This window comes from Eurosta solidaginis, chromosome 1 (genome assembly GCF_040869045.1).
Source record: "Eurosta solidaginis isolate ZX-2024a chromosome 1, ASM4086904v1, whole genome shotgun sequence".
NCBI lineage: Eukaryota > Metazoa > Arthropoda > Insecta > Diptera > Tephritidae > Eurosta > Eurosta solidaginis.
In genome coordinates this window covers 354,705,540-354,723,030 of record NC_090319.1, presented here as the reverse complement: position 1 = coordinate 354,723,030, position 17,491 = coordinate 354,705,540, and the positions used below count along the sequence as shown (strand labels likewise).

The following is a 17,491-nucleotide window of genomic DNA, read 5'->3' as shown; positions in this document are numbered from 1 at the left end:
CTCGCTTTAGGGAGTTGTGGAAAAATTTGCAAAAGCATCGCTATATACCGAAGTGTCCCTCATATATTTAAAAAAAAAAAAAACACCGAACCGAATTTATTATAAAATTAAAATTATACGGCGGTCTGTCAACTCCCAGTTGAAATGTTGGCCACATCTCTATATTGTGGTAATCTAAATTGCGTTTAATGTATTCAAAGGTGTGGCTCAAATGCTGTGTGATTTAGTGTTTTTGAAGGTTAGGGCCGAACTAGAACCCGCTAGGCCAATTCTGATACCGGATTCGTACTCAGCGCGTCAAAATGTACGGGAATGCTTGAGCCGCATAACCAGATCCACCTCATTTTTTTGTGAAGCTGTGAAGTTTAACGCTTTAAATTTTTTCGCAGTTCTACCTCTTGTCCTCTTATAATACTTGTCATACAAGCCTATATTTGACTTATTTAATTTTTTAAACAATAAATTATACGGATGGGCTTTCAAGCTTCGAAAGCCAATATTCGAGGTTTGTAGGTTAACCTTCGATAAACGAGCGTAAAAAACTGCCGTGAGTTTTTTATCAGTTACGTCCGATAGAGACAGGTTCATTATGATATTCAGCTTATCTGCTTCTTTGGTTTCCAAAAATAAAATACACTGGAGACAAACAAATTTTAGGTAGATAAGTTGATAATGAGTTGACGTTGACGTGAATATCCCAATTGCTTTATTATTATTATGCTGTATTTTTATTGTCAAGTTATCAGTTTGTTAAATTTTTTTTTACCTGGTCCTTCCAGCAGAGTGGAGGCCGCCCTCTTCTGCTTCCACAGGCGGGTTCCGATAAAAATATTTTCTTAGCCGGAGCGTCATCTTTCATTCGCATAACATGGCCTAACTACCGTAGCCACTGCGTTTCAATACGATGGACTATGTTGATGTCCGCGTAAAGCTCGTACAGCTCATCATTAAATCTTCTTTGGTACTCTCCATGCCAACGCGTAGAGGTTCTTAAATCTTTCGAAGAACATTTCTCCTGAACACACCCAGAGCCGCTTTATCTGATATTTTCATGGTTCATGCTTCTGCACCATATAGCAGGACGAGTACGATAAATGACTTTGTAGAGCATGATTTTCATTTGCCGATAGAGGACTTTAGTTTTCAATTGACTACCTAGTTCAAAGTAGCATTTATTGGCAAGAGTGATTCTTCGCTGGATTTCAGAGCTGATGTTGCTTGTGTTAATGCTAGTTCCCAAATATACGAAGTCTTTTACTATTTTAGTGGCATGGTTTCCAAAACGCAAATTACCTGGCTCTTTGCCCGATTACAGCAGGTACTTCGTTTTATCTTCATTCACCATCAAACCCATCTTTTCCGCTTCTTTTTCCAGTTCGGAGTAAACAGAACTAACTGCGACGGTGTTCAGGCCGATGCTATCAATGTCATCTGCGTACGCACGCTTTTATAGAATATTGTTCCAGAGCAGTTAAGTTCTGCAGCTAGTATAATTTTCTCCAACATATGATTGAAGATCACTCAGTTCGAATGGCTCGGTCCTTCCCAATTCTGACTGAGCTGATGGTGGTGCTCAACGTCATTTCGCACAGCGGTATAGTTTTGCGTGGAAACCCAATTCAGAAATTGCGGCATATAGGCAGCTCCTTTTCGTGCTGTCGAAGGCGGCTTTAAAATCGAGGAAGAGGTGATGTGTGTCAACTTTTTCTTCGCTGGGGTTTTTCCAAGATTTGGCGCTTTGTGAAAATCTGGTCCATGATAGATTTACCAGGTCTGAAGCCGCGCTGATAAGGTCCAATCATCCGATTCACGGTGGGCTTCCATCTTTCGCACAATACACTTGACAGGACCTTATATGTGATATTAAGAAGGCTGACTCAACGAAAGTTGACGCATTTTGCAGGATCGCCTTTCTTGTGGACGGGGCAATGAACACTTACATATATTCCAACCGTCGGGTATGCGCGATTTAAATTCCATTGGTGTGAATAATTGGTGTGAACAATTGGCGCTAGTTTGAAGAGCGAAGAAGCGACTGGAACGCCTTGTTGGACGGCCATAACCGTTTAAACGATTAAGCGCCAATTAAGTAAGTATGTAAGTGTCAGTTTGTTATCGGTCTGTTATATTCGGTTCACAAATGTGACATCGATCTCTTAGTGAAGATTCGTCGCTATCTGTTTCATAACGAACCGTTTAGTCGTCGATAACCAATCGACAACAGCTTGGTAACACTGCGTAAAAAATCCATAACTTTTCGATATTAAATCGACATCTTTTTGAAAACAAAACTATAACTTTTCGAAGAAAAATCGTTGACTTATCGATAATTTTTCGATAAAAAAATCGATTACTTTTTCACGATGAATCATTTTCGACGCATTTTGACAACAAATCCATAGAATCGATAATCTAAAATTTTGCGATGATTTTCAGATAACAAATCGAAATCAGTGACTCATATCTAGCCTTTGTTATCAATAGCAAATTATATTATCCTCGAGTTTCAATGAAATATGAACAACAATGTGATCCATATGGTTCATATTGTTGTTGCATTTGCATGTTAAATCTCTATCCGTATCTGGTTCACGTTTGACTGGAACACGAGGAATGTACCCTCGATAACACACCAATAGCAAACCTATAGCTCATTGATAACAAACCAATAACATAAAACAACGGATAATACGCCCTGTTTCGGTTTTGACTCTTCATCTTTCCTTTCCTTTCCCTCCCCTCTCCTGCTCTTTTTCTTCCTTAGCTATTCTTGTCCTGATTTGCTATCTGATTTCGCTCATGTCAACTCCATTACGTATATTGTTCCCACATTACGCTACAGTGTAGGTGACTTCATGCACGCCTACACTTACGTTCTATATTCCCCCATATAGCATATCACTTCTAAGTACTACGCTTACGCTTACATCTTTACACTTCAATTATTAAATTTTCGCTAACTAAGTAATTATTTTAACCCACTGTACTTATTACGTTTTAATATACCTGTTTTCTCTTACCACCTCGGTACACCCCACTTATAGCCAACAAACTTGCGTCCATAAATACTGCACATTGCGCCCTACTTTTAATCAGTTGAGATTGATAAACACTTTAGAACAGTTCGAAATTAAAAATGCAGCTTCTTAGAGTAATTTGCATATTAGTCGTTTTAGTGACAATCAATCAAACTTGTGCGGTTCGAGTTACAACAACATTGGGTACAATTATTGGAACAACATTGAAATCGCGTTTGGGTGTCGACTTCTTTGCATTCCGTGGCATCCGTTATGCTTTAGCGCCAGTTGCAAATTTACGTTTTCGTAACCCTAAACCACATCCTGCGTGGAAACCGCAAAATTTGGATGCAACACAGGATGGTCCTATGTGTCCACAATTGACTGAAAACATTACTGACTTATCGGAAGATTGCCTACGTTTGAATGTGTATACACGTGATACAAGAGTGCAAAAGCCCGTGGTGGTGTATTTACATCCTGGCGGATTTTATGCCGGCTCGGCTCAAAGTAAAAATGTTGCTGGTCCAGAACACTTAATGGACCGTGACATTGTCTTGGTGACTTTAAATTATCGCCTTGGTACATTGGGCTTTTTAGCAGCCGGCAATGCTGCAGCACCCGGCAATGCTGGGCTAAAAGATCAAGTGGAAGCATTACGCTGGGTTCAACGTTACATAAACAATTTTGGCGGCGACCCTAATTCAGTTACATTGCTGGGTTATAGTGCAGGAAGTTTCAGTATTGGTTTACATATGCTGTCACCCATGTCTAGTGGGCTATTCCATCGTGCGATTATGATGAGCGCCTCACCATTGGGACAGTTCGATTATGAATATCAGCAAAAAAAACTAAGAGATAGGCAAGCAAAATTATTGAACTGTACAAAATTAACGTCGGTGGAGTTGGTGACTTGCTTGAAGCGGGTAAGTACAGGCATACATTTCAAAAACAACTATGTACAATGTTAAAGATAAGCAATTTCATCAAAAGGTGCAATCAATATTAAAGTGAATTTTGTTTTAGGGGGGAGAAAATATGGAAGCGGGTTTGCGACGTAGATAGATGTGAGACTTGCATTGTCGCCTTAGCGATATGTGATGTAAGTCAAAAACGTGTAGGAAGTGCAAGCCTTTCACAACTTTCTCCCAACGCTTTTCTTTTGAGATGTAGGAGAAAGGTGTGATTTATACCAATTAAACCTCAAAAAATTTGCAAATACTAGGTCTAGGGCTGCTACTCTACTTTTCTTTTGGCCCGAGGGCCCCGTTCAGTTTGAACATAACGCACGAATTAAGCTAACTTTGCAGTGTACACGCGCTCTTTTGTGAATGATTTGGACTTAAACCCAGTTAGTAGGTTTTAGCATTCCTTAGCAAAGTTTATGCTAATAGTAAACTGATGCGGGAGCTGGTTTGGCTCGCATGGTCTTAGTATTAAATATTGTGACGAATATTCACATCACTAAGTGATACTAGCATCCCTAATCCGATACTAAGCAGCCACTTGTATGTCCGTAAACAAATCAATCATCATTTACACATGTACATACAAGGCAGCCAGTGGCGGATCTAGGATTGTACTTCCGGGAGCGATTTTACTTCATTATTTTATGTCGTATATTTGATTGTAACATGATGTAGGCAGGGTGCATTTATTTTGATTTTTACCGATGCCCAAAAGGGCAAAACGTTCTCCAGAAAAAAATTTCGTTAATGCAACAAGTAAGGAAGTCTAAGTTCGGGTGAAACCGAACATTACATACCCAGCTGTACACTTGAAATGCTGTTGTTGATGGTTTTGTGTGCTTAATAGTGTTACAAGGCTGCGCAATAATACATAAACATATGGTTCTATTCTGAACTAATTTTTCTTCGAGTTATGGCTCCCAAAACATAGAAAATTGCTTAGTCATAAAGGGAGCGGTGCCAGGCCCATTCTTTGAAATTTGAAGTTTTTCCTATTTATTGCTATACATCCACTTGGGAAATGAAATACCATTGATATAAAGCTCTTTTTGCAAAGATATAGCTTATTTTATTGGCCCTTTTAAAATTCTTTTGCTACATTATGTTGGCGGCTCTTTTCAGGAATTGGTTAATTTTGCCTCTACCCTCTAATACTTTTGGTTAGAGACCCGTTTTAGCCAAACACGGTTTGAATATGCGGCAATCTTGCTGGATAGAAAGCACTTCATATCTTTATAATCATACCGCAAATTAAATTAAAAAGTCCAGACCTAGAAATGATCTAATACTTTTCGAAGGAAAAAAAAAAACCAAATGCACCTCTTAAAAGCGCAATTATTTCTTTTCAACGCCGTTTAGCTTTTCCCATATTTAGTACTTTTGGTTGTAACTGAACTCCTCCTAAATGACAAATGAAATTTTGTGTGTGTGTATGTTCACACGTTCACATTTTGGTAAGTTTTCTTTATTTTCTTTCTTTCTGGGAAGTCAACCAGGGCCGCCATGTACTAAAATTTGTTTATGGCGCGATTTTATTGAGGTTTGGTACAGGGGTACCTCTTTGGCCAGGGGCCGGCCTATTTTAAACAATCGTATCAATGGAACATTTCCCTTGAAATTTTGCGCAGGGATACCTCCTTGACCAGCTTATTATTTAAGAAACCTTTCGTTTAGGAAAGAGGACGAGAAACCGATCTATTTCAAAAAATCCAATTTATGACGCGATTTGATGGAGATTTGGTACAGGGGTCTCTCTTTATTAAGCTTAATATTTGAGAAAATTTTCTTTTCGGGAAGTACCTATTTGAAATAAACATATTTATGGAGCTATTTGCTTGAAATATAGTACAGGGGTTCCTCTTCGACTAGCTTAATACTGGGACTCTTTCTTTCCAGAAAATGGACCAGAAAGCATTTTGAATAGGTTAATCTTTTATATAAAGCAAAATATGTTAGTAACTTTATAACTCAAGGGGTTACAGTTCCATGAATATAGGATTCTGGTATTTTATGCTCTGTATAGAGCTTTTTTATTTAATTTTTCTTAAAATTGGCAACATAAATGTAAAACTGACTAATCCCAACGTACCCAATTATACCTCACAGTAGACAAAAGAGATAAATCGCATCCCCACTTTCTTTAGGGACTAGTCGCACCATTTTTTGCAGGGTTCGTGCCTGTAAGACACGTGCACACACACACACATTCATATTATTAATAAGATAATATTTACGATTGTGTTTTTTTGAATACAGAAACCAATGATGGACTTTGTGAATACCCAAAAACAAATGTTTGATTTCAATTATAATCCGGTTCTAAATTGGATGCCAGTAATAGAAAATGACTACAGACAGGAGAGGTTCCTAGTGGAGCATCCGTATAAAACTATAAAGGAAGGAAATTTCACAAAAGTACCACTTATCATTGGTATCACGGAACACGAGTTCGTTGGTGGCGCCTACGGTAAGTAAATACAAATATTTGAAACTCGTTCATTTTACAGAATTCGCCAAAATAACCACTGCAGCTGAAGATTTTCTCAAGTAAAAAGAAGATACTAAAATAGTTTTTATAAAACATCAAAACAGGAAACCTTGATTGTGGCTATTAAGACTATATATGGGGTATTCCATCCCATTTCGACCAATTTTGAACCCGACCCCTTTAGAATTGGCTGAAAGTTTTTCTTCTTTTTCTAGCTTACGAAAGACGTTTTTCAGAAGTTTTTCAAATTTTTTCATCCAACTCAAAAAAAGTTATGAATTTTTAAAAAAACACCGTTTTTGTTTTCAAAATGCTATAACTTTTTCAAAAATTGACCTTTTGGGATCTTTTTTTTTTTTAAATTTGTTTTTAAATGTGCTTTTCGGAAAAAATTCAAAAAAATTTTTAAAGTTTTTTTTTTGTAATTTTTCAGTTTTTTGAGATTTTTCGAATTTCGCCCTTTTTTTTCTCATAAAAAACTTCAATCAATTCTGCAATCATCCCCACTAATCCCGGAGTGGGCCGAGAATTTTTTTTTTTTTTTTATTTAATTAAGGTATTTTGTGTTTTTTTTTTTTTATATATGTTAACTTAAAATTTTTACGTTTTAAATAAAAAAGGCTTTAAATCACGAACCGAACTCGAAGAGGCTCATTAAAGTGCCAAGCACTCGGTATGCAACGATATCTGCAAGTCACGATCATTGCATAAGCACATCAGAGAATTGGCCTAAACAGCCATCGGCATCAAATACACACTGTATGCGGGTCCTAAAAAAATACATATAGTTGAGGATAGGATAGAACTTAAATTGTGTCAAATATAATTCTCTAATTGGACACAATTGATAGATTACAATACTAAAACTCGGAGATGGCATCGCCAAACCCATAAATCTGGTAAACTTGCAAGTTCATATCTTCGCCTTAAAGTGTAAACCTGTAAGTCCCATAAGCAGGAGCTATTACATCAACCAGACAAAACATTCCTGCAGTCAAAAGCCAAAGTAGTCAGCAAACCTTCTACTTCGTTGACTATAATTTTGTGACTAACAGTCATACTCGTTCGTGTTTGAATAGCTAACTGTGAGGTTATCTATACTACTAAGCTTTTAAATGGTACATTAGCAGGAATTTCGTCTGTCGGACCAGAAGAAATACGGAAGCGTTTTCTACCAGCAATTTGCAATGCATACTTCAGTTAACAAGGCTAGATGTCGTACAAATCAACGGGCACATAAGTACAAGCATGAAACCTCACACTTCACCGTTACTTCTGCAGATTAATGAAGCCATTAAAAAAGCCAAGCCTAATTTAATAGGCCTAGACGGAATAGCTATACCGATGCTAAAACTCCTTGGGCTTAAGGGCATCAGCTACGCAATGCATGTTTTCTACTTGTCGTTTTTACATTTGTCATTCCAAAATAACGGAGGAAGGCAAGGATAATCCTGGGTAGCCACCAATTGATGTTGAGTCGTATCTGCCGATATTTTCCTTTAGTCAATAGCGAAGATGTTGGAAACCGTCCTGCTTCCCTTATTTAATCAAGCAAGTCTTCGATTAAACGCCACTAATACATAGATAAATTGCGGACGGAACCACCCAAAACCGCATCATGGAACGGTGCTCATGGCTTGAAAGCTTTTGACACAGTCAACCACTTCATACTACTCCAAGACATAGGTGGTTCACCCTTGACTAAAAATATGGGCCACAAATTATCTGGGTGGTTGGCAAGCACCTGTTCAATTTAAGAAAAAATACCAAGAACCTAAAAGGCTTATGGCGTTTTCTTTTCCGAAATAAATTGTTGCCTAAGCAAATGGTAAAGCTTTAATAGCATTGTTTACTATATAGTTTGGCAGCTTAAGTAGAGGTTATGTTGCGAATAGAGTGGAAGGCAGTCGAATATCATATAATGAAGGAATGGTGTTCGGAGATTTTTCAAAGTTAAAAAATAAAATGATAAAAGCTTTAATATAAATAAAACTATTATTTTAATAACAACAAAAACGCCATATATATTCTGTATACATAAATTTGTAAGGATTATCTCACTTTAAAATTTGAATTAAATAATCTAAAGTTTTTTTTTTGAAACTGAGTCGAGGACTGTGCGTGTGAATGTGCGAATTTTCACCGATCAGCTGTTAGTTGCGCTACTTGGTAAAATTTACAATGTTTAATAGAGTTACTCCTACCACAGAAAATTTTCAACATTTATAGTGCATGCAAAGAACATAAATGGCTACCCCGTGTATTAGCTGATTTTCACAAACACGCTGTCAATAATAATAAAAATTCATTAGCAATTATTTCCTTCATTTCAATTTTCTTTGCTAAAAATTTGTGAAGTTGCGAAAATAAATTGTCACGAACAGCTGGTTTAGCAGAGTTGCACTGCCACACCGCCATTTTATGCAGGGTAAAAGTTTTTGCGTTGCGAACAGACAACAATCTTCACAAAAGAACGAAATACCCCGTAACGGCGTTACCTGCTTTTCAGAATAGAACAAAATATATTTACAACCCTTGCGCGGCGTAAAAAAAGCGTAACACTTTTGCCAGAAAAGAAAACGCTATTAGACAGGGGGTGGCGCAGGGTGTCCTTTCCCCGTTTTCGTTTGATTTGTACACCAGAACGAGCTAACATCACTTCCTAGGTCCCCGGCCACACTATTTAAGACGTGGAATGTAGAGATAGCGCAAATATTGGACGTTCACGTCGATATCGTTACGCTAACGACTGTAAGTCACCCAAAGATCTTAGGTCGAGGCACATGCCTCCGAAACTGTATCTAAAGTACAAAGCCGTAAGAAAATCTCCAAGTCGCTTGCCGGCAGCACAGCTTACAAAGTATTTGGTCAGCCGTTCATGTGCTACGCGTCGCCGATTTGGTGGCCTGACTTAAAAAACACACACTGGAAAAGGCTGCAGGCGTGCCAAAATTCTGCACTCAGGACTACTACGGGAAGTCTCTTATGACCCTTTACCTTTAACACCACCTTCATAGTGAGGTAAAGGATCTCAACTTAAAGGAGCATAACGAAATGCCGAACAGATAGTTTTTGTAACAAAGCGGGACATCCAAGCAAACAACGGAGCATCCCGCCTCCCAGATGGATAAGGAAACATCGCCCTAAGCACTACGATAAGATACCTACCAGCTCAGTCGATCCATCCAGATAAACATAAAGATTTCGTAAGCCTGGGTATTGTTTGCTCAATATTGCTGTTATCAATACACATTAACCAACTCTTGCACAAGATGAAAAGAGCAGACTGCCGAGAGAGTCACTCTGCCCAACTTCTTTCTGGGAACTGTAAAAGGTTAAACACATACTTGTCCAACTTGCTGGTCAACACCTCTTGTTTCCCCACATAACACCAACCAAATTTTCATGTACTGTTTCAAACCCGACTGGAACTGGTATGTATATTGACTAATGCATGTACCGAATAGTTTGTTAAAACACATTCAGCTGATTCCTTGATCGATTAATAAGTCAACTGGTATTACCCTGATACATGGTATTATGCTAATGCAAAAACTGATAAGTATGACACCTGGTATAATGCGGGTGCAGAAGCTGACTAGTGTGTTTATTGGTATGACCCTATTGGATATACTGGCTAGTATGCCATCTGGTACGATTTTAGTATACATACATATATAGGGACTAGTTTGTCAATAGGTTTATATTCTAAGACGGCGATATTGAAAATCGTTTTATTTATGAAGTTTTCATGGTAATGAGGCGATCAACTACACCATTTCCAGTTGTAAATGAGACAGCGACATTTGGAAATGAAAATAGTTACTTTAAAATGAGAATAGTTACTTGAAAATGAGAAAGTGCAATTTGAAAATAAGATTTGTAAATTGTAAATGAGATTAGCCAGTTGTAGATTAGAAAGCGTCAAATGTAAATGCGAAAATTAGAATAGTCAATTGACTCAATGCGAAAGCGTCACATGGAAATGCGAATAGTCACTTGTAAATGAGAATAGTCAGTTGTAATGAGAATAGTGAATTGTAAATTCGAAAGCGTCAGTTGTAAATGCGAATACTTAATTGTCAATGCGAAAGCGTCATATGGAAATGAGAATAGTCACTTGCAAATGACAAAGCATCAAATGAAAATGCGAAAGCGTAATTTTTAATTGAGAATACATACTCAGTTATAAATAAGAGGTTATCATTTGAAAATAGAAATGAGAATAGCCAATTGTAAATGCGAAAGCATCACTTCGACATGAAAATAGTCACTTGTAAATGGGAATAGTCATTTGTAAATGCGAAAGCGTTATTTGTAATTGAGAATAGTGAGTCGTAAACAAGAATACCGAATTGTAAATGCGAAAGCGTTATTTGGAAATGAGATTAGTTAACTGTAAATGCGAAATCGGTACACGGAAATGAGAACGGTCACTTGGAAATGAGAAAGCGTTATTTAAAAATACGAAAGCGTCATATGTAAATGAGAATAGTCATTTGTAAATGAGAAAGTATCAAATGAAAATGTGAAAGCATCATTTGTAATTGAGAATACGTAGTCAACTATAAATAAGAAAGTATCACTTAAAAATGCGAAAGCACCATATGGAAATGAGAATAGTCAACTGTAAATGCGAAAGCGTTATATAGAAATGAGAAAAGTGAGTAAATTTTGAGTAAGAAAGCATAAAGTGAAAATGCGAAAAACTTATAGAATAAAAATTGTCAATTGAACTTGCGAAATTCGTTTTATTGAGTACTTGTAACCAGGGTTGGGCCTGTAAACTGTTTTCATTATATACAGCAAATGTTTACATGTAAACAATGTAATTGTTTACAAGCTAATTGTTTACGTAAACAATTCATTTTTGTAAACAATTCATTTTTTTGCTTTTTTATGAGTCAGAAAGAGCCTACTACTAATTAAGCATTTTCCAGTTTTCCAAGCATAGTTCTAGAAGTATCTGCTGTGTTCAACAATCGATCTGTTTGACTTGACAGTTTACAATATAAGTTGAATATAAGTTGAAGTGACATATGCTAGTAAATGTTTACAATTGTTTACATTATTTACAATTGATTACATTGTTTACAATTGTTTACAATGAAAGTGTAAACAATCCAAAAAATGTTGTAAACGCACAACCCTGCTTGTAACATTGAATTTAAATAAACGTGTAATAAATAGTACATCGAGTAATTACAATGACTACATATTGGTATGGGTTCAATGCACTGCCCATGAAAGAGAAGCCCACATGATAATAGGCGAACAACGGACTTCCTTTGCACAGCACAATTACCTCACTTGGTGCATGCACTTATTAATCGTAAAGCGGTTTATGTAAAAGTATAATGTAATGGTTCCCTCTCATTACCCATTTCCCACCACTGTAGCAGAACTTGGACTTTACTTCAAAAATTGCATAAGGAGTCCGAAGTCCGTGAGACATAACGGGAATAATCAACAAAACTTTATTAATTAATACCTAGTGTTATTTTAGTGAAGTAAGTAGTAGTTAAATACCATCCTAAAAGCTAACCACGGTATTACGTTATTTAAGCAATTAGTCTGGATTTGCTTTCTCACTTACAAGTGATTATTCTCATTTCCATATGACGCTTTCGCATTTTCAAATGATACCCTCTTATTTATAACTCAGTACGTATTCTCAATTACAAATGACGCTTTCGCATTTTCATTTGATGCTTTCGCATTTACAATTGACCATTCGCATTTACAACTGACGCTTTCTAATTTTCAAATGACGGCTTCGCATTTACAAGTGACTATTAGCATTTCCATGTGACGCCTTCGCATTTGCACTTCACTATTCTCATTTACAACTGACTATTCTCATTTACAAGTGACTATTCTCATATCGAAGTGACGCTTTCGCACTTACACAATTGACTATTCTGATTTCCATATAACACTTTTGCATTTATATCTGACGCTTTCCCGTTTACAACTAGAAATGGTGTAGAGGGTTGATAATTTCTTATAGTTTGGGAGAATAAGGTGTGTTATTAATATGAGAACTGTACATTTTTCAAAGGTTTGAAAATAATTGAACATTGGTGTTGAATATCAACTTCTGAACTGTGCATTTACCAAACTTTGGAGAAATATTTTTTCGATGCTTGTTGGTAAACAAAAAAAAATCCGCATTAGAAATTAGTGATCACATTTTATATAACTAAGCTAGCCGGAGTAATAACTTACTACCAATACTTAAACTGAGGCTGCCTTTTATTTGAGTTTCTTCTGCTTTTGAATAAATATTTTGGTTGTACAACCTGTACATATTTAACAGTTAAACAATCTTTCGTTGCATTTCAGATCTTTTAAAAAATAATACTGTCAGAGGTTGGTTAAATGAAAATTTCGAAAAATACGCACCAATCGTTCTTATGTATGAACGTGATACACCACGTTCCAAACAAATAAGTACACAGCTGAGGGCTAGCTATTTGGGTAATAGAGATTTGCAAACTACCGACAGTTTGGGCTCTTTTGGAAAACTTTATTCCGATGCAGTTATTGGATTTGAATATCATCGTTTCTTAAGTTTAATATCATCCGTTGTACCCGTGTATACCTATCTTTTCACATACAAGGGTCGTTTTAGTCATTTCAAGTATCAAAACCAAACATTCGGTAAGTTCTTATATGTTAAAAAATAAAATTTATAAAAAAATGAATGTGCACAATATTTTATCAAGGTGCCGTCCATCATGATGAATTGCTATATTTATTGCGTGTGCCTGTGATGACTCCAAACTTTACGCAAACCGATGATGAACATGTTGTTATAGAAAATTTAACCCGAATGTGGGCGCAATTCGCTAAGACAGGGTAAGATTACAATAAGTAGTATTAACCAAACTTGTCAAAAGTTACATAATGTGAACTGGCCACTGTTGTTATTGTTGTTGCAGCAGTGCTTCGCCCTAACCAATAGGTGCGACCGATCACAAATTGTCATCAATATCCTCTAACGAGAGTCCACAGAAACTTGCTGTTTCAACAGGGCTGGACCATAATGAGAGGGGTGTTAGAGGCGTTGGTTCCACATTACAATTAAAGAGATGGTTGGTGTCATGTGGGGACACATTGCAAGCGGGGCATACATATTGTATGTCGGGGTTAATTCTGGATAGGTAAGAGTTTAGCCTGTTACAGTATCCAGAACGAAGTTGAGCAAGAGTGACTCGCGTTTCCCTGGGGAGTATGCGTTCCTCTTCCGCAAGTTTTGGGTACTGTTTTTGAGTACTGGATTCACCGGGCAATTCCTGTCATAAAGGTCCGACGCCTGTTTGTGGAGTTCACTGAGGACCTGTTTGTGTTTTTGGCTTCATACGGCTGAGTTCTCAGATGCCGTATTTCCTCAAAATGCTTACGGAAATGACTCCTTAAGCTCCTGGGCGGTGTTGGCTCATCAATCAGATGTCTGTTGGGGACATAAGAAGACAACCCGTGACGGTTCTGAGAGCAGTATTTTGGCAGGCCTGTAGCTTCTTCCAGTGAGTAGTTTTTAGGCTTGGCGACCATATAGGGGACGCGTACCATGCGATCGGCTGGCCAATTGCTTTGTAAGTGGTAATGAGCGTTTCTTTGTCTTTTCCCCCAAGTACTGACAGCAAAAGATTTGAGGATTTTATTGCGGCTCTGAATTTTCGGTACAATTGCGGCTGCATGCTCACCAAAATATAGATCCTGATCAAACGTCACATCCAAGATTTTGGGGTGTAGGACAGTCGGTAGCGTAGTGCCATCGACGTAGATGTTTAAAATGGTCGACATTTGGGACGTCCATGTTGTAAATAGGGTCGCGGAGGATTTAGTCGGTGATAATGCCAGGTTTCGCGAGGCGAACAAACTAGAGAGTTCAGGGAGGTAGCCGTTTATTCTGCTGCAAAGCCTATCGATCTGTGGGCCTGGGCCTGTGGCTATTATTGTGCAGTCTACCACCCAGATAATTTGCGGTCCGCCTTTTAAGACTTGGTGGAAGGCCACTCTCAGTTCATCATCATTCATCCTCTGCTTCCAAACTGCAGTGTTGATTGAAATTGGCTGAAGAGTCTTCGTCCATTCGCATAAAATTACCTCCCTACCAAACACTCCAAGAGCCATCTCATCTTCTCTCCATACTTCAGGGTATGACTATACTTTTCAATTGCTTACTCAGTCCAAGGTAGCACTTGTTGACAAGCGTTGTTCTCCGTTAAATTTCTAAACTGACATTCTTTTCCCTGTTAACGCTGGTTCACAGTTTCAAGTTTATATCCGTCATCGTGACTGCCAAGACGCGAATGCGTTGTTCCTTCTTGGATGACAACATTACTATCATCTTGTCCTCATTTACCGCAGGATCTACTTCCCATTAGTATGATCTAAAAATATACCACTTTAGGGCCGTTTTCTTTACTAAACTTTAACATTTAAATGTCCGATACGGGATTTAGTTCCTACTACATTACTGTCACAGTCATAAGGGAGACATGCGGCTTTTATCTTTCTAGTCACAACAACGATTTGTAGTAAGTTTATTGAGTGAAACTGGCTAGTAGACATAGTGAATCTTTAGTTGGAAGCAGGCCATAGTACAGAGAAACGAGTTGGCTGATGTGGTAGCTCTCAGTTGATAACAAACTTTATATTACAATGAGAAGCAATTGCAGTCTGCCAGAGTCGCTAGTGCTCTGTGGGATGTGATTGAAATAGGACATAATTTTTTGGAAACTCTATTAATTCCTTATTTATTTGACCTAGAATGGTTGTATAAAAATCTATTAAATCATTCTCTTTTCAGCAATCCAAACAATTCCACCGATCCTGTTTTGAAAAATTTGAGATGGCCACTTTATTCGAATGACCCAAGAAAACCTTATTTGAAAATAGACAAAAATATGCAAGTTTTTGAGGGTGGCATCTTCACAGATAGATTCGGAATATGGGATCAACTCTTTCCAGTGCCAACAATAAAGTAAAACATACTTTTATAACAATAAGTTTTATAAATTCTTATTCCTTAGATATATTTATTCGTACATACTTAGTTTTAAATAAATTGCTTTAGGCAGTTCAGAGTTTTGTGAATTTGATATTGGAAACGTTGCAATAGCAAATATAAGCTACGGAGTTGAACAACTTTCTTCATTTTTAAATTTTTATTTTCACATTTTGTTCTGAATTGACTGTCGCTGACTTGCAGTCTAATGTTGGAAAAATAAATTATAGTTTTTGTTGTTAAAAAGATACAGTACACCATGATGTGAGTAAAGATACTACAACAGTTTGCAAATGCAATGATACTAGACCGTTTGAAAAATCCTGACCTCCTTTGTATGATTTTTTTGATGTTCCTGTTATCACAGTACCAGGCCCTGCTTAATTGGCAAGTTCACTTACCGGGTGTTCCAGATCTTCTAACACTACTGCAGCACAGGGAAGTTCTTATCAAAAGAGTTTGTACAATCCGGGAGACTCCGTTTCGGTTGGCGCTAACTGGCATTTTATTTGGTAGAAATCGTTTTATGACCAGTTTTGATGACCTGTTACCCCCAAAATATGCTTGACACTTTACATCTGAAGTTTGATAGTTAGCCATTGAACGCCTCCAGCGATTGTTGAGTGAATGTAGCAAACAATGTTTGACGTAAAATCGCGGTGAACGGTGAATTCAGAAAGTTGTTGTAATATTAAATCTGCAATCGCAATAGCTAGGACTCAAACACTTATTCTATGCGAATAGGCAACTCCGTACCCGTTACCTTGCTTCGTCGCTGTCTCGCCTTGCAATTGGCAAAAAATCAATATGTTGTTGAGGTCAAGTTTCCGTGTATGGATCTTCACAGGTTGTTTTCACACCCATTAGTTTGTGCCGTTAGTTGAAGCAGGTAGAAGTCAGTAATTTAAAAAATAAATAAATATGTTACGCGAACGAAAGATGATGCCCCGGCCAAAAAAGAGTTCATATTGGAACTCGCCTATGGAAGAAGAAGAGGTCGGCACTCACTCTGCTAGAATTACCAGGTGGAAAACCATTTAAATTCTCTAGGTGTTAAGTGTTACCAATTGGCGACAGTTAGCTCAACAAAGCGACCGGCGAGCCTTGTTGGGCGGCCATAACAGTTTAAACGGTACAATATGTATGTAAGTATTGCATAAACATCTGTTCTTATAATACCTGCTTATGTACCCACGAACTATAAATACGAGCCAGCCGGCAACGACAGGTCACAAACAATTAAATTGAAGATAGCACAATGCTGAAATCGGGTTTTCTCCAAACCCAACTTGACAAAGCATAACGGAATATCTTTCAAATATACTTAGGTCAAAGGCCTGAAACTTAATTGCGGCTTACCTTTGTCAAAGAAATTCTCGCAACACTATTCATATAATCAGTCTATGTGCGATCCTTATTGGGCGGTCAGTTAACCCGACCTTATCATTAAGTGAGGAACGTCGCAACCGTTAGATCAAAGGGCTCAGGTGCCTTGGTCCGAATACGCTAGGTTGGTTTTATTCAAGTGCTATGGCATAATTCATATTTCAACAATTTTTTCTTACTTTCGAATCAAGGTGGATCCATACCAGGTGGTGGCAAGGTGAATTCAACCAATTCGCCGTGCAGAAGAATGTCAAGTCAAAAGAAAATTTTAATTGATTTCGATTAACTGACATATTAAAGTACAAGGCGCTGTATGGTAAATAGTCAAGAAGAAGCAATCAGCTGTTGGGATAACTACACCTGGTACAGAATTCGCCTTGCTTACGAATTAAAATGAAAAAAAATTGTTTTCTAATAATTTTTCCACAACATTCATTATAAAACAGCTGCTTAACACTTGACTCCGTTGTCGGTTACTGACAGTTTTATAAAAAAATCGATTTAAAACAAAATTCAAAAAATAAAACTACCAAAATACAAATAACGATTTAGCGAGCCAATTGTGAATTCTGCAAGTGAAATTTAAAAAATTTACTAAATTGGAAAGGTAGCACAA

General features: G+C 37.4%; 1 protein-coding gene across 1 annotated transcript; it reads left to right on the top strand.

Annotated features, from left to right (window-relative positions):
* Positions 1 to 3,100: 3,100 nt before the first annotated feature.
* Positions 3,101 to 15,549, top strand: LOC137238101 (juvenile hormone esterase-like). Its single transcript, XM_067762722.1, has 5 exons — positions 3,101 to 3,943; positions 6,242 to 6,452; positions 12,819 to 13,136; positions 13,202 to 13,334; positions 15,292 to 15,549. The coding sequence occupies exons 1-5, from the start codon at positions 3,137 to 3,139 to the stop codon at positions 15,467 to 15,469; spliced, it is 1,647 nt and encodes a 548-aa protein (XP_067618823.1). The 5' UTR covers positions 3,101 to 3,136; the 3' UTR covers positions 15,470 to 15,549.
* Positions 15,550 to 17,491: the final 1,942 nt, after the last annotated feature.